This window comes from Chiloscyllium punctatum, chromosome 5, assembly GCF_047496795.1.
Source record: "Chiloscyllium punctatum isolate Juve2018m chromosome 5, sChiPun1.3, whole genome shotgun sequence".
NCBI classification, from domain to species: Eukaryota; Metazoa; Chordata; class Chondrichthyes; order Orectolobiformes; family Hemiscylliidae; genus Chiloscyllium; species Chiloscyllium punctatum.
Window position 1 is genome coordinate 54,768,450 of NC_092743.1, and position 25,976 is coordinate 54,794,425.

General features: G+C 41.0%; 2 protein-coding genes across 2 annotated transcripts in view; both read left to right on the forward strand.

Annotated features, from left to right (window-relative positions):
* snx16 (sorting nexin 16) overlaps nucleotides 1-25,976 on the forward strand; it is a 386,689-nt gene that overhangs the window by 91,009 nt on the left and 269,704 nt on the right. The gene's annotated exons all lie outside the window — the stretch shown is intronic.
* Nucleotides 29-21,162, forward strand: zfand1 (zinc finger, AN1-type domain 1). The gene is made up of 8 exons (XM_072570335.1): nucleotides 29-130; nucleotides 13,813-13,855; nucleotides 13,999-14,038; nucleotides 16,120-16,244; nucleotides 16,325-16,416; nucleotides 17,414-17,538; nucleotides 18,932-19,087; nucleotides 20,804-21,162. The coding sequence occupies exons 1-8, from the start codon at nucleotides 76-78 to the stop codon at nucleotides 20,972-20,974; spliced, it is 807 nt and encodes a 268-aa protein (XP_072426436.1). The 5' UTR covers nucleotides 29-75; the 3' UTR covers nucleotides 20,975-21,162.

The window sequence follows — 25,976 nt, forward strand, 5'->3', positions numbered from 1 at the left end:
GGACAGCATTGAACATCACTTCCGGAAATGCTGCTGTCAATCAATGAAGGGGCGGGGAATTAGCATGGTGTCAAAATGGCGGAGTTGGAGATTGGTCAGCAATGTGAGGTACAGCATTGCCGTCAGTTAGGTAGGTGGTGATTTTCGCCAAGTAGTACATGTCTACCGAATCTTATTTGTGATGGATGGCTCTTTAATTCTTTTCGTGGAAGTCTTTCCTTCGAGAAGCTAATGAATGTTGCTCGATGGGAAGAATGTTTAAGATGGGGGGGGGAAGCGATTAAAACTCATCCTTCAGGGAGTGCCTCCTCTCTCGTAAGTTTTTCCTCCTGAGATAATTCCAGGGCTTTCAGCTGTAATAAAACAAAGATCCTGTGGATGCTGAAGATCGTAAACAAAAACCGAAATTGCTGGAGAAATTCTGCAAATCTATCGTCTCGAATTCAGTGATCCTCAGAATTACAGAGTAACTAGTTTATTTTCTGAGGAAGAGTCACTGGACTTGAAACGTTATGTCTTTTTTTTTCCTCCTATGTTTCTCCAACGATTTCTATTTATTTCCTATATCTCTAATGTTTTATTTATAGACTCATAGAGATGTACATAATATTCGGTCCAACTCGTCCATGCCCACCAGATATCCTAACTAATCTAGTCCCATTTGTCAGCACTTGGCCCATATCCCTCTAAATCCTTCCTATTCCCATACCCATCCAGATGCGTTTTAAATGTTATAATTGTACTAGCCTCCACCATTTTCTCTGGCAGCTCATTCCATGCACACATTACCCTCTGCGTGAAGAAGTTGACCCTTAGGTTCCTCTTTTATATCTTTCCCCATCACCCTAAACCTGTGCCCTCTAGTTGTTGATTCCCCCACCTCAGGGAAAATACCTTGTCTATTTACCCTTTCCTTGCCCCTCATGATTTTATAAACCTCTATAAGGTCACCACTCAGCCTCAGACGCTCCAAGGAAAACAGCTCCAACTATTCAGCCTCTCTCTCGCTCAAATCTTCCAACTCTGGCAAAATCCTGGTAAATCTTTTTGAACACAAAGCTCAGGTCTGGCAGCATCTGTGAATAGAAATCCAAAGTTAACATTTTAAGACCAGTGACACTTTTTTGGATTAGATTAGATTAGATTACTTACAGTGTGGACACAGGCACTTCTTTAGAACTTTACAGATGCTGCCAGACCTGCTGAGTTTTTCAAGCAATTTCTGTTTTTGTTTCTGATTTCCAGCATCCTCCATTCATAGAGCATGTAAACAAGCCCTTTGGTCTAACTCGTCCATGCCAAACAGATTTCTTAAATTAATTCAGTCCCATTTGCCAGCACTTGGCCCATATTCCTCTTCAGCCTTTCTTATTCATATACCAACCAGATGCTGTTTCAATGTTGTTATTGTACCAGCCTCCACCACTTTCTCTGACAGCTCACTCCATACACGCGTCACCCTCTGTATGAAAAAGTTGCCCCTTTAGGTCTCTTTTATATCTTTCCCCTGTCACCCTAAACCTGTGCCCTCTAGTTGTCAACTCCCCCACCTCAGGGAAAAGACCCTGTCTATTTATCCTATACGTGCCCCCCATGATTTTATAGACATCTGTAAGGTCACCCTTCAACCTCCGGCGCTCCATAGAGAACACCCCCAGCTGATTCGCTCTCTCCCAAGAGCTCAGATCCTCCAACCCTGGCAACATCCTTGTAAATTTTTTCTGAACCCTTTCAAGTTTCACTACATCCTTCTGAGAGAAGGGAGACCAGAATTGAATTGAATTAAACTTATTGTCACATGTACCGTGTCACAGTGAAAAGCTTTGTCTTACGAGCAATACGGGCAAATCACATAGTTAAGTAGCATAGATAAGTAAATAATAGGTAACCAGGGGCAAAAACAAAAACACCGGTACAGGTGAATGTTAAGAGTTTGTGAGTCCATTCAATATTCCAACAACAGTAGGGTAGAATCTGTTTTGAAACCGACTGGTGCATGTATTCAGGCTTCTGTACTTTCTCCCCATTGGTAGAGGTTGTAGAAAAACATTGCCTGGGTGGGATGGATCTTTGAGAATGCTGGCAGCCTTTCCTTGACAGTGGGCCTGGTAGATGTATTCAATAGATGGGAAGTTGGCCTTTGTGATTGTCCGGCCCAAGTTCACCACTCTCTGTAACTGTCTCCGATCTTGAATGGTACAGTTGCCATACCAGGTGGTGATACATCCAGACAGAATGCTCTCAATGGCGCACCTATAAAGATTGGCAAGGGTATTCTCCATCATGCCTAATTTCCTCAGCTGCCTGAGGAAGAAGAGACTTCCTCAGTTGTTATTGGGCTTTTGTAACCAGTGCGTCCATATGAAGAGTCCATGAAAGCTTGTGGATGACCACTCCCAGAAGCTTGACACCTCTGTGCTGTTAATGAGTAGGGGGGCATGACTAACATCCTGCTGAAAGTCAATAATGAGTTCCTTGGTTTTGACTGCATTTAGAACTAAGTTGTTCTCAATACACCATTTTTTTCGGGTCTTCCACCTCCCATCTGTAGTCTATTACGTCGCCATCTGAGATGCACACAGTATTCCAAAAGTGGCCTAAACAATGTGCTGTACAGCTACAACATGACCTCCCAACACCTATACTCAATGCTCTGACCAATAAAGGAAAGCATACCAAATGCTGCCTTCACTATCTTATCTACCTGCGACTCCACTTTCAAGAATTTATGAACATGTATTCTAAGATGGAATTTGTTCAGCAACACTCCCCAGAACCTTACAATAAGTTTATTAGTCCTGGTCCTATTTGTCTTTCCAAAATGCAGCACCTCACATTTATCTAAATTAAACTCCATCTGTCTCTCCTCAGCTCATTGGCCCATCTGATCAAGATCCCATTGTAATCTTAGGTAACCTTCTTCACTATCCACTATACCTACAATTTTAGTATCATCTGCAAACATACTAACTATACCTCCTATGTTCACATCCCAATCATTTATATAAATGACAAAAAGCAGTGGGCTCAGCACCAATTGTTGTGGCACACCACTGGTCACAAGCCTCCAGTCTGAGAGGCAACCTTCCACCATCATCCTCTGTCTTCTACCTTCAACAACTTACTGAAGTTCATGTAGATCATGTCTACCACTCGGCATTCATCAAACTTATTCATTACTTCTTCAAAAAACTCAATCAAGTTCATGATACATGATTTCCCATACACAAAGCCATATTGACCCATGTTGACTAGTCCTTGCCTTTCCAAATGCATATAAATACTGTCCCTCAGGGTTTCCTTCAACAACTTGCCCACCAGGCTCACTGGTCTATAGTTCCCTGGCTTTTCCTTACGACCTTTCTTAAATAGTGGCACCATGTCAGCCAAACTCCAGTCTTCCAGCATCTCACCTGTGACTATCGTTGATCCAAGTATCTCAGCAAGGGGCTCAACAATCACTCCCCTAGCTTCCCACAGAGTTCAAGGGTATACCAGATCAGGCCCTGGGGATTTATCCACTTTTATGCATTGTAAGACATCCAGCACCACAACCTCTGTAATAATGACATTTTTCAAGATGTCACCATCGATTTACCCACATGCTATATCTTCCGTGTCTTTCTCCACATTAAGCACTGATGCAAAATACTCGTTTAGTATCTCTCCCATTTCCCATGGTTCCTCACATAGGCTGACTTGCTGATCTTTGAGGGGCCCTATTCTTTCCCTAGCTACCACTTTGGTCTTAATATATTTAGAAAATCACTTTCGATTCTCCTTAACCCTATTTGCCAAATCTATCTCATGTCCCCTTTTTGTCCTCTTGATTTCCCTCTTAAGCATACTTCTACTGCCTTTATAATCTTCTAAGGATTGACTCAATTTTGCTGTCTGTACCTGAGGCTGAGGAGTGGCAGATAGAGTTTAATTTAGATAAATGTGAGGTGCTGCATTTTGGAAAAGCAAATCAGAGCAGGAAATATACATTTAATGGTAAGGTCCTCGGTGGTGTTGCTGAATAAAGAGACTTTGGAGTGCAGGTTCATACTCCTTGAAAGTAGAGTCACAGATAGATAGGATAGTGAAGAAGGGTTTGGTATGCTTTCCTTTATTGGTCAGAGCACTAAGTATAGGAGTTGAGAGGTCATGATGAGGCTGTATAGGACATTAGTTAGGCCACTTTTGGAATATGGCTTGCAGTTCTGATCTCCCTCCTATTGGAAGGACGTTGTGAAACTTGAAAGGGTTCAGAAAAGATTTGGAAGGATGTTGCCAGGGTTGAAGGATATGAGCCAGAGGGAGAGGCTGAATCAGCCGCTGCTGTTTTCCTTGGAGCACGGAGGCTGAGAGGTGACCTTATAGAAGTTTATACAATCATGAGGGGCATGGATAGGGTAAATAGATCAAATCTTTTCCCTGGGGTGGGGAAGTCTAGAACTAGAGGGCATAGGTTTCAAGTGAGAGGGGAAAGATATAAAAGAGACCTAAGGGGTGACCATTTCACACAGAGGGTGGTACCTGCATGGAATGAGCTGCCAGAGGAAGAGGTGGAGGCTGGTAGAATTGCAACATTTAAAAGGCATCAGGCTGCATATATGAATAGGAAGGGTTTAGAGGGATATGGGCCAAGTGCTGGCAAATGGGACTATATTAGTTTAGGATATCTGGTGGATACGGACGAGTTGAACCGAAGGGTCTGTTTCCGTGCTGTACTTCTTTATGACATATACATTCTTCTTTTTCTTAACCAAAACCTCAATTTGTCAAGTATTCCCAGCATTCCCTACACCTACCAGCCTTGCCTTTCACATCGCCAGCAATATATAGTCTCTGGACTCTCATTTTTGAAGGCTGCTCATTTTCTAGCTGCCTCTTTACTTGTGAATATCTGCCTCCAATCAATTTTTGAAAGTTCTTGCCTAATACCATCAAAATTGGTCTTCCTCCAATTTAGAACTTCAACTTCTAGATCCGGTCTATCTTTTTCCATCACTATTTTAAAACTAATAGAATTATGGTCCCTGGCCCCAAAGTGCACCTGCACTGACACCTCAGTCACCTGCCCTGCCTTATTTCCCAAGAGTAGGTTAAGTTTTGCAGCTTCTCTAGTAGGTACATCCACATACTGAATCAGAACATTTTCTAGTACCTACTTAATAAATTGCTCTCCATCTAAACCCTTAACACTATGGCAGTCCAGTCAATGTTTGGAAAGTTAAAATCCCCTACCATAACCACCTTATTATTCTTACAGATAACTGAGATTTTCTTACAAATCTTTTTCTCAATTTCCTGCTAACTATTGGGGGGTCTATAATACAATCCCAATGAGGTGGTCGTTCCTTTCCTATTTCTCAGTTACGCCCAGATAACTTCTTTAGATGTATTCCCAGGAATATCCTCCTTAAGTACAGCTGTAATGCTATCCTGTATCAAAAATGCTACTCTTCCTCTTCTCTTGTTCCCTCCCCCCCCCCCCCCCCCCCCCCAACTCTTTTATTCTTCCTATAGCATTTGTATCCTGGAACATTAAATTGCCAGTCCTGTCCATCCACGAGCCATGTCTCCATAATTGCTATGATATCCCAGTCCCGTGTTCCTAAACATGCCAAGTTCATCTGCCTACCCTATTAGACCTCTTGCATTGAAATAAATGCAGTTTAATTTTTTTCAGTCCTACCTTGTTCTCTGCTTTGATCCTGCCTACCTTGACTGTTTGACTCGCTCCTTTTCTCAACTGTACCAGTCTCAGCTTGATCTCTTTCCTCACTAATTTCCCTGGGTCCCATCCCTCCACCTTACTAGTTTAAATCCTCCCAAGCAGCTCTAGCAAATCTTCCTGCCAATATATTAGTCCACTTCCAATTCAGGTGCAATCCATCCTTCTTGTACAGGTCACTTCTATCCCAGAAGAGATTCCAATGATCCAAAAATGTAAACCCTTCTCCCCTGCACCAGCTTCTCATCCATATATTCATCTGCTCTATTCTCCTATTCCCACCCTCACTAGCACGTGGCACTGGTGTTTCGGTTTTTATGTTTTATTTGAAGGTTGGTTCTGACAGTCACAGTTAAAAGTAATTTTACAGTTTTGTACATTCCATGTTGTTTACAATCTTGTAAATTTCTCTAAAATCAACTCTTAGATGCATTAGTTAGCTGAAAGTCCATTTTGCTGCACCGTCTCTGCTATCTAAACGTAGTACTCGAACTATGATCTGATAAAGCATTAGAACTTAATTCTCATGCGATTGCAAACACCAGAAATAAAAGCTCGTAGAATTTGTGAATGACACATGTTGGTCCAATTCCTTTAGTCTATTAAAAAGTATGACCAGCATCTTTATTTCTTAATATTGCTAGATTTTTATAAACATTTTTTTAATCTTATATGAACTTTCAACATTTTATAAACATGCTAATAAATAAGAGGAAGGAGTAGGTTACTTGGCACCTCAAGGCTGCTTTGTTATTTAATAAGATGAAGGCTGAGTTCCATAGGCTCCCAAATGTCTAAGAAAAATGTTCTCCTTGTCACTGTCTTAAATGGGTGACTGTTATTTTTAAACTGTGAGCCTAGTTCTAGATTTTCCTGAACAAGGAAAGATCCTTTCCACATCCACCTGTCAAGACCAGCCATGATTAAATTAAATTACTTAGTGTGGAAACAGGCCCTTCAGCCCAACAAGTCCACACCGACCCGCCAAAGTGCAACCCACCCAGACCCATTCCCCTACATTTACCCATTCACCTAACACTACAGGCATGGCCAATTCACCTAACCTGCACATTTTTGGACTGTGGGAGGAAACCGGAGCACCCGGAGGAAACCCACGCAGACACGGGGAGAATGTGCAAACTCCACACAGTCAGTCGCCTGAGGCGGGAATTGAACCCGGGTCTCTGGTGCTATGAGGCAGCAGCGCTAACCACTGTGCCACCAAATTAATTCAATACAAGCCTAGTTTTTCCAACTTTTCCTCATAAGACAATCTACCCTTTCTATGCTTTAGTCTGGTGAAACTCTTTTGAGCTCCTTCCAGTAAATGTACACCCTCCCTTGAATACAAAAAACAATGCAATACGCAGTATTTCAGATATGATCTCATCAGTGAGCTGTAGAATTGAAACATAACCACCTTCCTATTGTGTTGGGAAACATTGGGAAATGTGAGGTTTTACTCTTTGGCAGGAAGAATACTGGAGATGAATATTTTTAAATACAGAAAGACTGCAAATACTTGCAACAGAGAGTTTTGAGAGTTCTTGTTCATGAATCACAAAAATCCAACGTCCAAGCTCAGTGCATAATAGGAAAAGCAAATGGAATGTTGGCCTTCATTTCAAAGAGAATGGAGTTAAAAGTAGGAAGGTTTTGCTCAAACTGTACAAAGCACTAGATGGAACACAGTTGCAATACTGTGAACTGTTTAGACCTCATACCTGAAGGAAGATATACTGACAATTGAGGCAGTTCAGCCTGTACTCCTTGAAATTTAGAAGAATGAGAATCAACCTTATTGAACTATAGTTGATAAGATGTGGAAAGTTTGATTCCTGTTATGGAAAAGTTGAGGACCATTGGGCATAATCACAGAATAAGGTGTTATAGATTTAAGAGTTGAGGAGGAATTTCTTTTGATGATTGTGAATCTATGGAATTGTTTAGCACAGAAATCTATCAAGGCTGGGTGATTATGTATATGCAAGGCTGAGATAGGCAGACTTTAAACCAGTAATAGAAAACAGAACAGTACAGCACAGTATAAGGCCCTTCAGTCCTCAATGTTGTGCTGACCTTTTATTCTACTCTCCGATCAAGCTAACCTACGTACCCTTCATTTTACTATCATCCATGTGCCTATCCAAGAGTGACTTAAATGTCCTTAATGTATCTGACTCTACTACCACTGCTGGCAGTCCATTCTCTGCACCCACCATTCTCTGTATAAAGAACGTAGCTCTGAAATCTCATCTAAACCTTCCTCCAATCACCTTAAAATTATGCCCCATCATGATAGCCATTTCCACCCTGGGGGAAAAAAGTCTCTGTCTATTCACTCTATCTGTGCCTCTCATCATCTTGTACACCTCTATTAAGTCACCTCTCATCCTTCTTTGCTCCAGTGAGAAAAGCTCTAGCTCTGTCACATTTTCTTCATAAGACATGCCCTCCAGTCCAGGCAGCATCCTGGTAAATCTCCTCTGCAGCCTCCCGAAAGCTTCCACATCCTTCCTACAATGAGGTGACCAGAACTGAACACAGTATTCCAAGTGTGGTCTAACCAGGACTTTATAGAGCTGCAGTATAATCTCGTGGCTCTTAAACTCAATCCCCCTGCTAATGAAAGCCAAAACGCCACACACTTTCTTAACAACCCTATCAACCTGGGTGGCAATTTTGAGGGATGTATGGACATGGATCCTTCTACTTCCTCATCCAAGTCATTTATTAAAATCACAAAGAGCAGAGATCCCAGAACAGATTCCTGTGGAACACCACTGGTCACCGAGCTCCAGGCTGAAAACTTTCCATCTACTACCACCCTCTGTGTTCTATGGACCAGCTAAGTCTTTATCCACACAGTCAAATTTCCCTGTATCCCGTGCCTCCTTACTTTCTGAATGAGCCTACCACGGGGAACCTTATCAAACACCTTGCTAAAATCCATGTACACCACATCCACTGCTCAACCTTCAATCTGTTTTTTCACATCCTTAAAGAATTCAATCAGGTTGTGGGGCATGACCTGCCCCTCACAAAGCCATGTTGACCGTCTCTAACAAGCTATGCTTTTCCAAATAATGATAAATCTTGTCTCTTAGAATCCTCTCCAATAATTTGCCTACCACGATATAAGACTGACTGGTGTGTAATTCCCAGGGTTATCCCTATTCCCTTCCTTGAACAAGGGAATAACATTTGCCACCCTCCAATAATTTGGTACTACTTCAGTAGACAGTGAGGATGCAAAGATCATCACCAAAGGTGCAGCAATCGCTTCCCATAGTAACCTTGGGTATATCCTGTCTGGCACAGCGGACGTAGCTATCCTCATGTCTTTCAAAATTTCTAGTACATTCTTCTTCTCAACATCAATCTGTTTGAGTATATCAGCCTGCTTCATGCTAGCCTCACAATCTACAAGGTCCCTCTCACTAGTGAATACTGAAGCAAAGTATTCATTAGGAACCTCCACTACCTCCTCTGACTTTAGGCACAAATTCCCAACACTATCCTTGATCAGCCCAATCCTTAATCTGACCATCCTCTTGTTCCTCACATAAGTGTAGAATGCCTTGGGGTTTTCCTTAATCCTACCCACCAAGACTTTTTCATGCCCCCTTCCAGCTCTCCTAAGTCCATTTCTCAATTCCTTCCTGGCTATCTTGTAACCCTTTAAAGCCCTGTCTGATCCTTGCTTCCTCAACTTTAAGGAGAAAGTGAGGACTGCAGACACTGGAGATCAGAGCTGAAAAATGTGTTGCTGGAAAAGCGCAGCAGGTCAGGCAGCATCGAAGGAGCAGGAGAATCGACGTTTTGGGCATAAGGCCTTCTTCAGGAAGTAGGGTTTATGCCCAAAACGTCGATTCTCCTGCTCCTTCGATGCTGCCTGACCTGCTGCGCTTTTCCAGCAACACATTTTTCAGCAGCTTCCTCAACTTTAACTAAGCTTCCTTCTTCCTCTTTCCTCGATGTTTCACATCTTTTGTCATCCAAGGTTCCTTTACCCTACTGTCCCTTCCTTGCCTGAGTGGGACAAACCTATCCAGCATTTGCAGCAAATATTCCCTAAACAACCTCGCCTTTCCCTGAGAATAATGGTTATGAGGAAAAGGCAAGAAAATGGAATTGGAAGATTCAGATCAGCCATGATCTCATTGAATGAGAGTAGACTCAATGGGCTAGATACTCTAATTCTCCTATGTCTTATTGTCTTTCATAAAGATGGCATTGCCTATATAATCACAAGGTGGATACAAGTCCAGAGAATCAACTGGTAGATGGTAATGGAGTGGGAAACACCATCGCTCAAACAAGCCCTGTCAGGGCCTTTCAGTTAACGTTGGAATAAGAATGAGTCATTGGCTTCTAAAGCCTAAAGTTGGAATGATGTGACCCTGCCTGGCACAATTTAATGTGTAGTATATGTGTGGAGTTCAGAGACTTTGTTTTGCTTTTTTGTGCTGTTTTAAGGTCTCTGTGGAACTTCAAAATGTACAAACAAGCTTCGAAGATATAAAATCCTTGATTCAGTGCTGCAGCAACTGACTCAGAATTTCACACTCACCTATGCCAAAGTCTCCTCTGCATGCACAGAGGCAGACTAGCACAACCCAGATCTTTATCAACATCATGCGGTGATGTGCAAACATGCATTGAACTGCACATGTGCAAATAGCTCTCAATGATTGTCTTAAGTGGCTGGTTGTATTGGGAATACACACTCCATTAGATTGTGTACATTTTATTTTATTCTGCCAAAGGGGACAACTTCATATTTACCCGCATAATATCCAGTTTGCCAGATTTGAGCCCACTCAGACACTGGACTTGGGATGTTAACTCTATTTCTCGCCACAGATGCTGCCAGACCTGCTGCATTTCACCAGCATTCTTTGTTACAGACTTCCAGCATACAGTCATAGAGTTATATAGCACAAAAACTGACCCTTGGTCCAACTTGTCAATGCCAACCAGACATCCTAAACTGGTCTCGTCCCATTTGCCAGCATTTGACCCATGTCTGTCTTAAACCCTTCCAATTCATGTACCCACCCACATACCTTTTAAATGTTGTAATTGTATGCACCTCCACCACTTCGTTTGGCAGCTCATTCCATACACACACCAAACTCTGCACGAAAATGTTGCCCCTTAAGTCCTTTTTAAATGTCTCCCCTCTCACCTTAAACCTATGCCCTCTAATTCTGGACTCCCCTAACCTAGACAAAAGATCTTGGCTATTCACCGTATCTGTGCCCCTCATGATTTTATAAAACTCTATAAGGTCACTCCTCAGCCTCTGATTCTTCAGGCAAAATAGCCCCAGCCTATTCAACCTCTCCTTATAGCTCAAACCCTCCAATCCCAGCAACATTCTTGTAAATCCTTTCTGAACTCTTTCAAGTTTAACAACATCTTTCCTACAACAGGGAGACCAGAATTGAATGCAGTATTCTGAAAGTGGACTCACCAATGTCGTGTACAGCCACAACATGATATTCCAATTTCTATACTCAATGCACTGACCAATGGAGACAAACATACCTACTGCCTTCTTCATCACCCTGTCTACTTGCAACTCCACTTTCAAAGAGCTGTGGATCCTCCCGCAGCAGTCCGTTTGTTCGGCCACACTCCCCAGGACCCTACCATTTAGATTAGATTTCCTAGAGAGTGGAAGCAGGCTCTTCGGCCCAACAAGTCCACACCGACCCTCTGAAGAGCAACCCACCCAGACCCATACCGCTACATTCACCCCTGACTAATGCACCTAACACTATGGGCAATTTAGCATGGCCAATTCACATAATCTGCACATCTTTGGACTATAAGTCCTGGCTTGATCTGCCTTACCAAAATGCACACCTCACATTTATCTAAATTATATTCTATCAGACACTCCTCAGCCCATTGGCCCATCTGATCAAAGCCCTTTTGTATCCTGACATAACCTTCTTCACTGTTCACTACATCTCCAATTTTGGTGTCATCTGCAAACTTACTAACCATTCCTCCTATATTCACAGCCAAATCATTTATATGAATGACGAAAAGCAATGGACCCAGCTCCAATCCTTGTGGCAAAACACTGGTCACTGGCGCACTGGCCTCCAGTCCACAAAACAACCTTCTCCAACCATCCTCTGTCTCCTACTTTCTCACTTTGTCAACTCTTTTTAAGCATCTACTGAAGAAAACTTACCCTTTGTATATTAGTGTGGTGCTGGAAAAGTGCATCCCGGTCAGGCAGCATCTGAGGAGCAGGAGAGTCAACGTTTCGAGCGTAAGCTCTTCATCAGGAAAGAGGGGTTGGCCCAAAGCTGAGAGATAAATGGAAGGGAGGCAGGGCTGGGGAGAAGGTAGCTGGGACTGTGATAGGTAGATGAAGGTGGGGGTGAAAGTGATGGAGAGGAGGATGGAGCGGATAGGTGGGCAGGAAGATGGACAGATAGGACAGTTCAAGAGGATGATGCCAAGTTAGAAAGTTAGATCTGGGAAAAGGTAGGGGCAGGGGAATTGAGGAAACTGGTGAAATTCATATTGATTCCCATGCGGTTGGAGGATTCCAAGGCAGAAGATGAGGCATTCTTCCTGCAGGCGTCAAGTGGCTAGAGTTTGGTGGTGCAGGTGGCCCAGGACTAGCATGTCCTTGACAGATTTGGAGGGGGAGTTAAGGTGTTCGGCCACAGGGTAGTGGGGTTATTTAGTGCATGTGTCCCAGATATGTTCTCTGAAATGTTCTGCAAGTTGGCGTCCTGTCTCCCCAATGTAGAGGAGACCACATCGAGAGCAACGGACACAGCAGATGACATGGGCCGTGGTACAAGTAAATCTGTTGGATGCGGAAGCATCCTTTGGGGCCTTGGACAGAGGTGAGAGGGGAGGTGTGTGTGCAGGCTTTGCACTTCTTGCCATGGCAGAGGAAGGTACTGGGAATGAAGGGTGGGTTGTGGGGCATGTTGACCAACAAGGGAGTTACGGGTGGAATAGTTTCTGCGGAATGCAGATAGGGGTGGGGAGGGGAATATGTCCCAGGTGGCAGAAATTGCAGAGTATGATGCAATGTATCCAGAGGTTGATGGGGTGGATGGTGAGGACCAGGGAGGTTCTGTCCTTGTTGCGATTGGAGGGATGGGGTTCAAGGGCAGTCATGCGGGAAGTGGAGGTGATGCACTGGACGGCATTGTCGACCACATGGGATTGGAAATTGCAGTCTTTGAAGAAGGAAGCCATCTGGGATGTTCTGTGGTGGAATTGGTCCTCCTGTGAGCAGATGTAGTGGTGGAGGAGGAATTGGGAATAAGGAAGTAGGGTGGGAGGAATTGTAGTCCAAGTAGCTGTGGGAGTCAGTGAATTTGGAGTTGATTTCCATGTTAAGTCAGTTGCCGGAAATGGAGATGGAGAGGTCCAGGAGGTGTCTGAGATGGTCCAGTCAACTTGTAGTCAGTGTAGAAAGTGTTATTGAAGTTGATGAACTGTTCAACCTTCTCGTGGGAGCCCTCAGGGATGCTTTTCTTTTTGTTCCTTTTTTTGTGCTTTGATTTACTTACAGTTACCAAGTCAAGGGAAGCACTCTCTCTCTCTTTCTCTCTCTCTCCCCCCCAGCTTCTCCATTAACCTGGTATTTCACCAGCTAGATTGCATTTGATCTTAAGATGAGCAGTAAAAAAAGAGGGAAAGTATTCAAAAGGTAGTGAGGAGAAATTACTGTCGAAATATCAGCACAATTGTAGTGTGAAATTGTAGAGTGAAATGTCAAATTTCAACTACACTTGTACATGATCCCAAACAATAATAAATTTCTAATCTAATAGACAAATATAAAATATGTTAAATTGACTTATTTACTAGAAATTTGAAGCCAAATCATACGCGTATATGTAATCAGAAGATAATTAACCTCATTTTATGATAATATTTGTTGGTCCACTTTGAACTTAGAGAGCTAACTTTTCTCTTGTCATCAGAATAATTGACAATAACCATTCCTGTAAGCTCTGAAGTAATTTTAAGTGAATAACAAATATGCTGTCAAGATGGCTGAGTTTTGTTAAACTAACAAGAATTGTTCCCTCTTTCAGATTTTCTGCCTTTTGTTTGTGATGGATGTTCAGGAATTTACTGGTATAGTATTCATCATCAAAATAAAAAGTTACATTTATAAATAGGAATATAAGCTTTACAAATATAAGATTGGATAGGTGTGCTCTTACCCTTGTATTATTTTAAAAATGACTGCAAGCTGTATGTCTTTTCTTTTCCTTTAGCCTTGAACATAGAGGTAAAGATGCTCATGGCTGCTCTGGGGTGAGTTTTTGGACAAAAAAACCTGTGCAAGTAGTACGTTATTCCTTTTTTGAGTTAATATTGGCTTATAGGTGGGTCACTTTCCCTGTTTAAATTGATCGCACATAATGATGAGACTTGTGTTCATAGTCTTTCCCGGAAATGTTCCAGAAAATCTAACACTTTTTCCGCCTAACGGATATTACAACAAATATTTGTCAGGAATCTGAGTCTGTTATCCACTCTTGATAGGAAGAACATAAAGTGGAAATCTTTTGAAAGGAAAAATTAAAATTTCTGTCACCAGAATTGATAATATCTGTTCCTGTGTTGTATATCCCATGAAATCCTGTTTGACAAATCAGTATATTTAATGGTTGCAGAAACAGAAGTATTGCTCTTGTAAACATCAAAATTTGAATTGAAAAAGTCATAGTGACAACTACAGTCATGTACAAAATGCTCTGCCCTTACTGTATCACTTCAAAACACCTACTTTCCCAATGACCTCTACAACTGTCCAGGAAAGAAATAACAGCAATGTCAGGGGATCACCATCACATCTCCAAGCCACATTGGTTTGGGAGGCAATGGCTTAATGGAATTATTGCTGGACTGTTAATCCAGAGCTATGGATAACGTTCTGGGGGCCTGGGTTTGAATCCCACTATGGCAGATGGTGGAATTTGAATTTGATAAATATCTGTAATTAAGAATCTCATGATGACCATAAATCCATTGTCGATTGGCAGGAAAAACCCATGTGGTTCACTAATGTCCTTTCGGGAAAGAAACTGCCATCCTTACCGGGTCTGGCCTACATGTGACTCCAGACCCACAGCAATGTGGTTGACTCTTAACTACCATCTGGGCAATTAGGGATGGGCAATAAATGCTGCTTAGCCAATTACATACTTGTCCTATGAATGAATTTAAAAAAAAGGAAAATATGAATGTCCACCCTCTTGCATTGGGCAAAGGTTACAAATGTTTGAACCAAATACCAACAGTTCAAGAACAGCTTTTTTTCTCACTGTTATCAAAATTTTGATTGGACTTCTCATATATTGAAGTTGATATTTCTCTGCATCTTCTGTTTAGCAGGAACACTTTATTCTGCACTCTGTTCTATTACACTGATGGACTTATGTAAAGTACAATTTGCCTGGATAGCACGCAAAACAATACTTTTCACTATATCTTGGTACATGTGATAATAATAAACCAAATATATTATTTTCGATTTCTATGACATTGTCTCTGTCTATCTCCAGAATTACTGTTGCATGAAATTCTACAGTCTTAAAGCCCCAAGTTTGATGATGTCTAGATATTTTGGGAAGTTAATACTCCAGCGTTAGCAAATATGAAATACCCTACCTCTTATCGTCACTATAGATAGTTACCAGGAATCCACCACTGAGTGAAATCTCATAATAGATTGTCTTTCTGGCAAACCTCAATTCCTTGGCTCCATGGTGGTGCAAACTCAAAGCATCTCTTAATATACAGGTAAAGCTTCTTAAACAGCACTTTCAAAACTCATGACCATTTTCAGCTACAAGGACAAGGACAGCAGATGTGAGGGATCACCACAAATTCTCTAAGCCACTCCCGATACTGGCTTGAAAATATAATGAGCACAAGCAACCTACTGGAAGGTCCTTGACACTTCCTCCAGTTCCTGCAAATCCTGTCTGTGCTACTAAAGGCTGATGTCCCTAATGTAGCTGACTTCACTAACTCTGCCTAGCACTATTAATTATTGATTATCTAGGTTGAACTGATCAAGCTTGGTGCATTGTGCAGTTTTTGGTTTACAACAAAATATTGTATTGTGTTCCATTATATTACACTTAATACATTTTTAAAAACCCAGTTACAACTTTCATTAACTAATGAATAGAATTGTTGAATTATTATTGCACCAAATTTATTGAAACAGAACTTTAAATTATTAATATAATCGGTTGTCAGAATGCTATACCTGATATGTTGTAGATGCACCAATCTGCTGTGAGCAATAGAAAGGGAGATCCAATATAAAGTAAAATTTAGAATGCTAAAAAATTGAGTTAAATATTCTGAAATTCCACTTTCAGGTTTGTTTAAGAAAACCAGTGAAATCTGAAGGAACCTCTTCTTACAAATGTACATATAAAAGCTGTAAGGCAAAAGAACTCTTGCCAGTAATTTGCTCACATTGCGAGAAACATTTTTGTCTGAGGTGAGTATTTATATAAGCTGAACTCCTATTACAGTTTTGGTTATGATTTATACTTTATAATGTTGATGTTTCTGTTTCAGTCATCGACACCAGTCAGACCACAACTGTGAAAAACAAGAGTTGCCTATATCGCACTTGGCTGTTTCTCGACAAGTAGTTAAAGAGTCTCTTGGCAAGTATTGAATTAGTTTTCAGAAACAACATATCTTTTCTATTATCTATGACCTGGTTACTAGTAAATTAATCTTTAAAGTCTAATCACATGCATATAAAACCCAAATCAGCTTAGTAAAAATTAAAATTACAATATAATTGTATGTTCTTTACATAGAACAGTATTAGAATTTTGTGGATATTGTTTACTTATGTGCTGATACATAATCAAAGGATAAGGCCAGACACTCCTTTTTTAAGGAACTATAATCTGATATTAGTGGGTTTATGTCTGTAGTGCAGATTGACACTTTCCAATTATTTTGGAGGAATACATTATCTCTCCTTGCTGAGATCTTTATTTGCTGAATAGCTGAAGCTAATCTTTCATGTACTGCTCAGCAGCACAAAACATCAACATTGTATAGTCTATTTGCTTCTCTTCTTCGCCTTTATTATTGCACAGTATTGGATAGCTTCTGCTGTGGATCAGGAGAGTGCATTTTTGGTACTGAGCCAGTTTGGAAGTTCAAGTCCCATTCCAAGACTTAAACACAACAATTACCGAGGGAGTGCTCCACGATCAGAGGTGCCAAGTTTTGGATAAGATGTTAAACCAAGGCTGGATGTCAAAGATATCACAGCATTATTTTAAGGAAGGACAGAGAGTTATTCCCTTGTGTTCTGGCCAATATTTGCCCCTCAATCAAAGTCACAAGACTATCTTGGTTATATAACTGCTGTTAGTAGAAATTTACTTTGTGTAAACTGGCTGCCGTTTTCCCTGCAATGCAACAATGACTGCATTTCAAAAGCACTTAATTGCCTCAAAAGTACTTTGGGCCATTTTGTGGTTAGGGAAAGCAATGCAAAAAAAATGCAAGTCTCTTTATGATGTATCTATTTCAGGGATAGGCGATACAAATATACATATCATATTGATTGGAAAGGACAGGAAAATAATTAGCTCAGTATTGCATTTATGTTTTTTCAATTAATTTTTTTAAAATCAAAAGCCCGAGATGCAGTCCCTGTTCCGCTGAAGAAAGGTAGAAAAGGAGCAAAGAATGATGCAACAGCTGCAAAAGTAGCACTTATGAAGATGAAGTTACATGCTGTTGGAGACAAGTCCATACCACAGGTTAATGTTATTTAAGGTGAAATTTTCATTGAAGTTCTTTTAATGGGGATAGTACACGATATGATGGGGTTCTGAATTTTCAAATGATGTCTTGGAACTGACTTTTAGTGTCATCTTGCCTTCGAGTAGGTTAAGATAAGGTGTAAAAATAAGCAGAGATTATATCTAGCAGGTCTCTAACCATTCTGTACACTGGTCATATTTTTTGTGGATTGGAAAGGCAATAGGACAGATAAGATTTTCATAATATTTAAACAGTCAGCAACTTGGCTTACGTACAGAATTTCATCTCTTTCTTAATGGATTGCCAGAATTAGCAAGAAGGCCAAGGATTTGCCCAAATTACACGTTTTCCCAAATCCATCTGGTGAATTGCACCATTTGTGAAGACAGCAACATGTGTATGGCCAGAAGAATAAAGTTTTAAAACCTTAAAATAATTGGAACACAAAAATACATAATTTTCTAATTTATTCCCTGTGTTGTGATTTTAATTGCTTAATCGTACCTTTTTAAGATTAGAAGATGGTTAAATCTGTTTTCTTGGTGTCTCTTATCTTTAAACCTACTCATAGATGTGTGGTTACAAAAGAGGTGGCCTTGTCAACAACACCTATATCCCATGTATTAATTTAAGAAATCATGACGCAACTAAGCATCACAATTACTGCTGTGCCCTCTAGCATCTCTGGTATTCTTTGCAATGTAAAAAAATTAAAAATCCATCAAAGACCACAGGCTAATCACCTAAACAAATACCTACCTACCTATTTTGTACACAGTATTATTGACTTCTACCAAAAACCTGTCTACATCTGGTATGAATATGCAATTGCTCATAGAAATCTGTAAAATTCTAACAAGACTAGTCAAGGTAAACACAGGAAGCATGTTCCTGATGACTGAATGTCCAGAACCAGGGGTCACAATCTAAGGATTTGGGCTCAGCCGTTTCTTCTGCTAGAGAGTTGTGAGCCTGTGAAATTCTCTACGGCAGAAAGTGGTTGAGGCTAAAACATTGGATATTTTCAAGGAGTTAGGTATAGTTCTTAGGGCTAAAGGGATCAAAGGACATTATGAGAAAGAGGGAGCAGGGTACTGAGTTGGATGATCAGCCATGGTCATATTGAATGGTGGAGCAGGCCTATTCACTTTCCTATTTTCTATGTTTTCAAATTTTTAGAAGTGAAGGAGACAGACAGTTTGATTCTCAGAGTTGGAACTGTCATGGGGTTTTAACTTTATAAATCAGTTGCAATTAAGTGAAAAATGATCTTTGTGTTCCCAGTTTTAAATCTAAATTGGATAATGATGCAAAGTTACAGAAGTTAAAGCTGTTTTTCTCAAAAGTACTAATGGCCAAAAATCATTAAATTTAATTTGTTGTTTGCAGAGTGAGCGACTATATTTTCAAGTTTTTTTGCCAAAAGGAAGCAAAGAGAAAAGCAGATCAATGTTCTTTTGTTCCAAATGGAGTATTGGAAAAATGGTGGATAAAACAGCTTCACTGCTGAACCTTAGGAATGACAACAATATTTTGACAGCTAAGGTAGTTGTTGATAAAAATCATACAATTTTGCATTCATCCTTTGCCTACTTGGTATCATTGTTTCCTTCGCTCTTAGTTAATGTCCATTATTTAGCCAGCATGAGATGTTTCATCTGTTTAAAATTGATAATTTAAAGGTTTAACAACTTGCAAATAGAAAACTAATAATTGAAAGTGATACAGTGGCTTGAGCACAGATTTGCAATATTGCAATATGAAAAATGTGAATGAGTCTTCTGTCATGTTGAGATTGACAGCAATTATATAGGTAAAAACAATGACTGCAGATGCTGAAAATCAAATACTGGATTAGTGGTGCTGGAAGAGCACAGCAGTTCAGGCAGCATCCAACGAGCAGCGAAATCAACGTTTCAGGCAAAAGCCCTTCATCAATCTTTTTAAATAGTAAAGTGTTGCAAGGTATTTCATAGGAGCATTAATTATCATTTAATTTTGTTGGTTAATGAAATATTAGGTCAAATGACTAAAGATTGGCCAAGGAAGTAAGCATTGAAAGGAGGAGAGAGGGATAGGGAATTCCAGAGTTTGGGAAGTCATGGAGTCAATAGACTGTAATTGGAGGAAAGTAGAGATAAACAGAGGTGTAGCCAAGGAGAGCTTTGAAAGATGGGAATTTTTAATTTGAGGCATTGCTAGACCAGGAATAGTGGAAGTCAGAGCAAAGGGATAATTGATGAATGTAAAGTTGTGCAAATTAGCATGCAGGCACCAGAATTTTGAATGAACCTGAGTTTAAGGAGGGCACTGAAATAATCCTGTTTAGATAGTTAATGTCTGAACTCCCATCTATGCGATACTGCTGAGAAGTGTAGTTGTTTAAAAATAAAAATAAATCTCTGTTGTCTTCTGGCAACAAAGTCAGAGGGGTACTGGCAGTGGCTTAGAACTTGGCTGGAAATCCTGTTTTCCCATGCTGGGTGGTACAAAAGTAAGTATTTTTGTTTTAAAATGAGACTAAAATTACATTGTTTTAGCAAATCATTTAAAACACAAAAAAATGGGATGAATAGTGGACAAAAAGGATCCTGCAGCGATTTTCAAATATATAGACATTAGCTGAGACATTAGGTGGATAAATGGCAAATGAAACTTAAAACTGATAAATGTAAGCTAAGATATGGCTGTGCAATGGAGGGATTGAATAGCACATAATTAAGGAGAGAATTTGAAACTAGTCGATACACTACTTTTCATGTAGTTATAACACAGTATTACAAAACAGGAAAATAAAAGTCTAAAGCCGTTATCCTCTGGCTTTACACAAAAGAGCTTCTAGTAGAAAAGATGTTAACTAGAGGAACAAAACTAATGCCAAGTCGAAAGAGTTAACATAAATGGAAGATTAATGAGATGAGTGCTGTAGTTTAGTTAAAAAGTTTGTAAGAGAATATCCATTCAAAAACATAAAATAAGAATACACATAATGATAAACAGTACTTAAATTATATCAAGAAAATAGGACTGGAGGACATATGGAAATTAGTTAAAGATAAATTTATAACAGCAATAAAGAAAACCGTTTCTACTCAAATGGCTTTTGAAATCGTCAAGCAAAGTAATAAAGTAAAAAGAAAATTAAAGTTTTATTGCTTCCATTATGTGACAGGTAATGCAGCGTAGGAAAATGTTTTAATGGATAGATAGTTTTTTGCCACTGCAACTTTTTTCTCATTCTCTTTTTCTTTCATTCCCCAGAAATTGAGGCTGTGTCACAGTGAATCAGGAAATGCATTGCCTATGGGCCAAACTTTGGAATTATGGCTAACAAATAATGACAGCCCACTGATCAATGGAGGAACCATTATCCTTGAATACTTAGACAATGATTGTATGAAATTAGAAAACACAAATTCATACATGGAATGACAGTTATTAAAATGAACAAATGTAATCATTTAGAGGAAAGTATGCTAAAGAAAGTTTGTTCTGATATCATATCTGAGATGACCTTTAAACACTGTAAATTATACAACTTTTTTATATTGCCAAACTATTGTCTTTTATTTCAGTGTTAATCATTTTATTTGGAATAAATCAGTCTACTGTTACTGTTACATGCTTGATGGGTAATTCCAGATGATGTTTAACCTGTTTAGAGTCAAAAATACTTTTTCAAAATTATGTCTTCGCTACCTGATCTCTGTAATCTAATACCTTAAATCATGTTAGCGACCCTTCTTCACTGTAAAAAATTATATAACTGTCCTTGGAATAATGTGAGAAAAGCTTAATCTGAATGTTAAATTAAAAACAGAGTATATTAGAGTTAGGCTTCAATATTTTAAACAGATTTTATTTTGGCAACTTGTATTGTGGAAGTGTCACGGTTAATGGAGTGGGCATAGGGCATACATAGAGTCAAAGAGATGTACAGCACGGAAACAGACCCTTCAGTCCAACTCGTCCATGCCGATTAGATATCCCAACCCAATCTACTCCCACCTGCTAGCACCCGGCTCATATCCCTCCAAACCCTTCAGATCCATATACCCATCCAGATGCCTTTTAAATGTTGCAACTGTACTAGCCTCCTCCACTTCCGTTGGCAGCTCGCTCCATACGCATACCACTCTCTGCATGAAAACGTTGCCCCTTAGGTTTCTTTTAGATCTTTTCCCTCTAGTTCTGGACTCCCCCACCTCAGGGAGAAGACGTTTTCTATTTACCCTGACCTTGCCCCTCATGATTTTATTAATCTCTATAAGGTCAGCCCTCAGCCTCCGATACTCCAGGGAAAACAACCGCAGCCTATTCAACTTCTCCCTGTGGCTCAAATCCTCCAACTCTGTCAATATCCTTGTAAATTTTTTCTGAACCCTTTCAAGTTTCACAACACACTTCTGATAGGAAGGAGACCAGAATTTGCCTACAATATTCCAAAAGTGGCCTAACCAATGTCCCATACAACTGCAACATGACCTCCCAACTCCTGCACTCAATACTCTGACCAATGTAGGAAAGCATACCAAAAGCCTCCTTCACTATCCTATCTACCTGCGACTCTACATTCAAGGAACTACGAACCTGCACTCCAAGGTCTCTTTATTAAGCAACACTCCCCAGGACCGTACGACTAAGTATGTAAATCCCGTTCAGATTTGCTTTCTCAAAATGCAGCACCTCACATTTATCTAAATTAAACTCCATCTGCCACTCCTCAGTCCATTGATTCACCTGATCAAGAACCTGTTGTAATCCGAGGTAACCTTCTTTGCTGTCCACTACACCTCCAATTTTGGTGTCATCTGCAAACTTATTAACTATACCTCTTAAACTCTCATCTAAATCGTTGTATAAAGACGAAAAGTAGTGGATTCTGCGCCAATCCTTGTGGCACTCCATTGGTCACAAGCCTCCAATCTGAGAAACAACCCTCCACCACTACCCTCTGTCTTCTACCTTTGAGCCAGTTCTGTATCCAAATGGCTAGTTCTCCCTGTTTTCCATGAGATCTAACCTTGCTAACCAGTCTCCCATGGGGAACCTTGTCAAACACCTTACTGAAGTCCATATAGATCACATCTACTGCTCTGCCCTCATCAATCCTCTTTGTTACTTCAAAACCTCAAGTTTATGAGGCATGATTTCCCATGCACACAGCCATGTTGACTATCCGTAATCAGTCCTTGCCTTTGCAAATACATGTACATCCTGTCCCTTAGGATCGCCTCCCAACAACTTGCCCAGCACCGTCATCAGGCTCACTGGTCTATAGTTCCCTGATGACACTGAAAGTTTAATCAGTTTGTTTACAAATATCAAAAAGTTAAATTGTTAGAATAACTTAAACTATCATTAGAAAGTTTTACCCTACAAGTTCCCCTCAAGAACAAGTATACCGTTTTGGATACTTGTGGGGGGGATGACTTACCAGGGGTAAGTGACGGGGCTCAGGCCTCTGGCACGGAGCCTGTCCACGCTACTCAGAAGGGAAGGGTGGAGAAGAGCAGAGCAATAATAATTGGGGACTCGATAGTTCGGGACACAGATTGGCGGTTTTGTGGGAACGAGAGAGACTCACATTTGGTATGTTGCCTCCCAGGTGCAAGGGTACGTGATGTCTCTGATCGTGTTTTCCGGGTCCTTAAGGGGGAGGGGGAGCAGCCTGAAGTCGTGGTCCATATTGGCACCAATGAGATAGGTAGGAGGAGTGCTGAGGATGTTAGACAGGCTTTTAGGGAGCTAGGTTGGAAGCTCAGAGTTAGAACGAACAGAGTTATTGTCTCTGGTTTGTTACCCGTGCCACGTGATAGAGAGTCGAGAAATAGGGAGAGAGAACAGTTAAATGCGTGACTACAGGGATGGTGCAGGAGGGAGGGATTTCGGTACTTGGATAACTGGGGTTCTTTCTGGGGAAGGTGGGACCTCTATAAACAGGATGGTCTGCACCTGAACCTGAGGGGCACCAGTATCCTTGGGGGGAGGTTTGCTAGTGCTCTTGGGGGGGGTTTAAACTAACTCTGCAGGGGCATGGGAACCCAGACTGTAGCTTTAGGGTGCAGGACCTGGAGTGTAGGGAGGTTAGAAATATGGCATCAATCTTAAAGGAGGGTGCCTGTAAACAGAAGAGTGGCTTGAAGTGTGTATACTTTAATGCCAGAAGTATACGAAATAAGGTAGGTGAACTTGCAGCGTGGGTTGGTACCTGGGACTTCGATGTTGTGGCTATTACGGAGACATGGCTAGATCAGGGACAGGATTGGCTGTTGCAGGTTCCAGGGTTTAAATGTTTTAGTAGGGTCAGAGGGGGGGGTGTGGCTTTGCTTGTCAAAGATAGTATTACAGCGGTGGAAAGGAAGATGGACGAAGATTTGCCATCTGAGGTAGTTTGGGTTGAGGTTAGGAATAGGAGAGGTGAAGTCACCCTGTTAGGAGTCTTTTACAGGCCTCCTAATAGTCCTAGAATCGTTGAAGAAAGGATTGCGAAGATGATTCAGGAGAAGAGTGACAGTAATAGGGTGATTGTTATGGGAGACTTTAACTTTCCTGATATTGATTGGGAAAGCTATAGCTCAAGTTCGTTAGATGGGTCAGTGTTTGTGCAATGTGTGCAGGAAAGTTTCCTGACACAATATGTAGATAAGCCAACAAGAGGTGAGGCCATACTGGATTTGGTTCTGGGTAACGAACCAGGCCAGGTATTAGAACTAGAGGTAGGTGAGCACTTTGGGGACAGTGACCACAATTCGGTGATTTTTACTCTAGTGATGGAGAGGGATAAGTGTGTACTACAGGGCAAGAGTTATAGCTGGGGGCAGGGAAATTATGATGCGTTGAGGCATGACTTAGGATATGTGGATTGGAAAAGTAGATTCCAAGGCAAGAGCGTAATTGATATGTGGAACTTGTTCAAGGAGCAACTATTGAGTGTCCTTGATAAGTACGTACCTATCAGGCAGGGAGGAAAGGGTCGTGTGAGGGAGCCGTGGTTTAATAAGGAGTTGGAATCCCTTGTTAAATGGAAGAGGGCGGCCTTTGTAAAGATGAGGCGTGAAGGTTCAATAGGGGCGATTGAGAGTTATAGGGTAGCCCGGAAGGACCTGAAGAGAGAGCTAAGAGCAGCAAGGAGGGGACATGAAAGGTCCTTAGTTGGTAGGATTAGGGAAAACCCTAAGGCTTTCTATAGGTATGTTAGGAATAAAAGAATGACTAGGGTAGGAATAGGTCCAATCAAGGATAGTAATGGGAAGTTGCGTGTGGAGGCTGAAGAGATTGGGGAGGCACTGAATGAATACTTTTCGTCAGTATTCACTCAGGAACAGGACATTGTTGTCGATATGAATACTGAGGCACGAATAAGTAGAATGGATGGCTTTGAGATATGTAGAGAAGACGTGTTGGAAATTCTGGCAAGGGTGAAAATAGATAAGTCCCCTGGGCCTGATGGCATTTATCCTAGGATTCTCTGGGAAGCAAGGGAGGAGATTGCAGAGCCATTGGCCTTGATTTTTGTGTCCTCTTTGTCTACAGGAGTAGTGCCAGAGGACTGGAGGCTAGCAAACGTGGTTCCCTTCTTCAAGAAGGGGAGTAGGGATAATCCTAGTAACTATAGGCCAGTGAGTCTCACTTCTGTTGTGGGCAAAGTCTTAGAGAGAATTGTAAGGGATAGGATTTATGCACATCTGGATAAGAATAATGTGATCAAGGATAGTCAGCATGGTTTTGTGAAGGGCAGGTCGTGCCTCACAAACCTTATTGAATTCTTTGAGAAGGTGACTAAGGAGGTAGATGAGGGGAAAGCGGTAGATGTGGTATATATGGATTTTAGTAAGGCGTTTGATAAGGTCCCCCATGGTAGGCTACTGCAGAAAATACAGAGATATGGCATTGAGGGTGAGTTGGAGGTTTGGATTAGGAATTGGCTGGCTGGAAGAAGACAGAGGGTAGTAGTTGATGGCAAAGGTTCATCTTGGAGTGCCGTCACTAGCGGTGTTCCGCAAGGATCTGTTTTGGGACCATTGCTGTTTGTCATTTTTATAAATGACCTGGAGGAAGGGTTAGAAGGTTGGGTGAGCAAGTTTGCGGATGATACGAAAGTCGGAGGAGTTGTAGACAGTGAGGAAGGATGTGGCAGGTTACAGCGGGATATAGAGAAGCTGCAGAGCTGGGCAGAAAGGTGGCAAATGGAGTTCAATGTAGCTAAGTGTGAGGTGATTCACTTTAGTAAGAGTAATAAAAAGATGGGGTACTGGGCTAATGGTCGGATACTTGGTAGTGTGGAAGAGCAGAGGGATCTTGGTGTCCATGTACACAGATCTCTGAAAGTTGCCACCCAGGTAAATAGTGCAGTGAAGAAGGCATATGGCGTACTGGCTTTTATTGGTAGAGGAATTGAGTTCCGGAGTCCTGAGGTCATGCTGCAGTTGTA

Bases quoted from the DNA above. Each gene is read 5' to 3' on its own strand.
- zfand1 (XM_072570335.1), top strand. From the start codon at position 76: ATGGCGGAGTTGGAGATTGGTCAGCAATGTGAGGTACAGCATTGCCGT. The intron at 131-13,812 runs GTAGGTGGTGAT...TCCCTCTTTCAG, and splicing joins ACAGCATTGCCGTCAGTTAG to ATTTTCTGCCTTTTGTTTGT. The intron at 14,039-16,119 runs GTGAGTTTTTGG...TTCCACTTTCAG, and splicing joins ATGCTCATGGCTGCTCTGGG to GTTTGTTTAAGAAAACCAGT.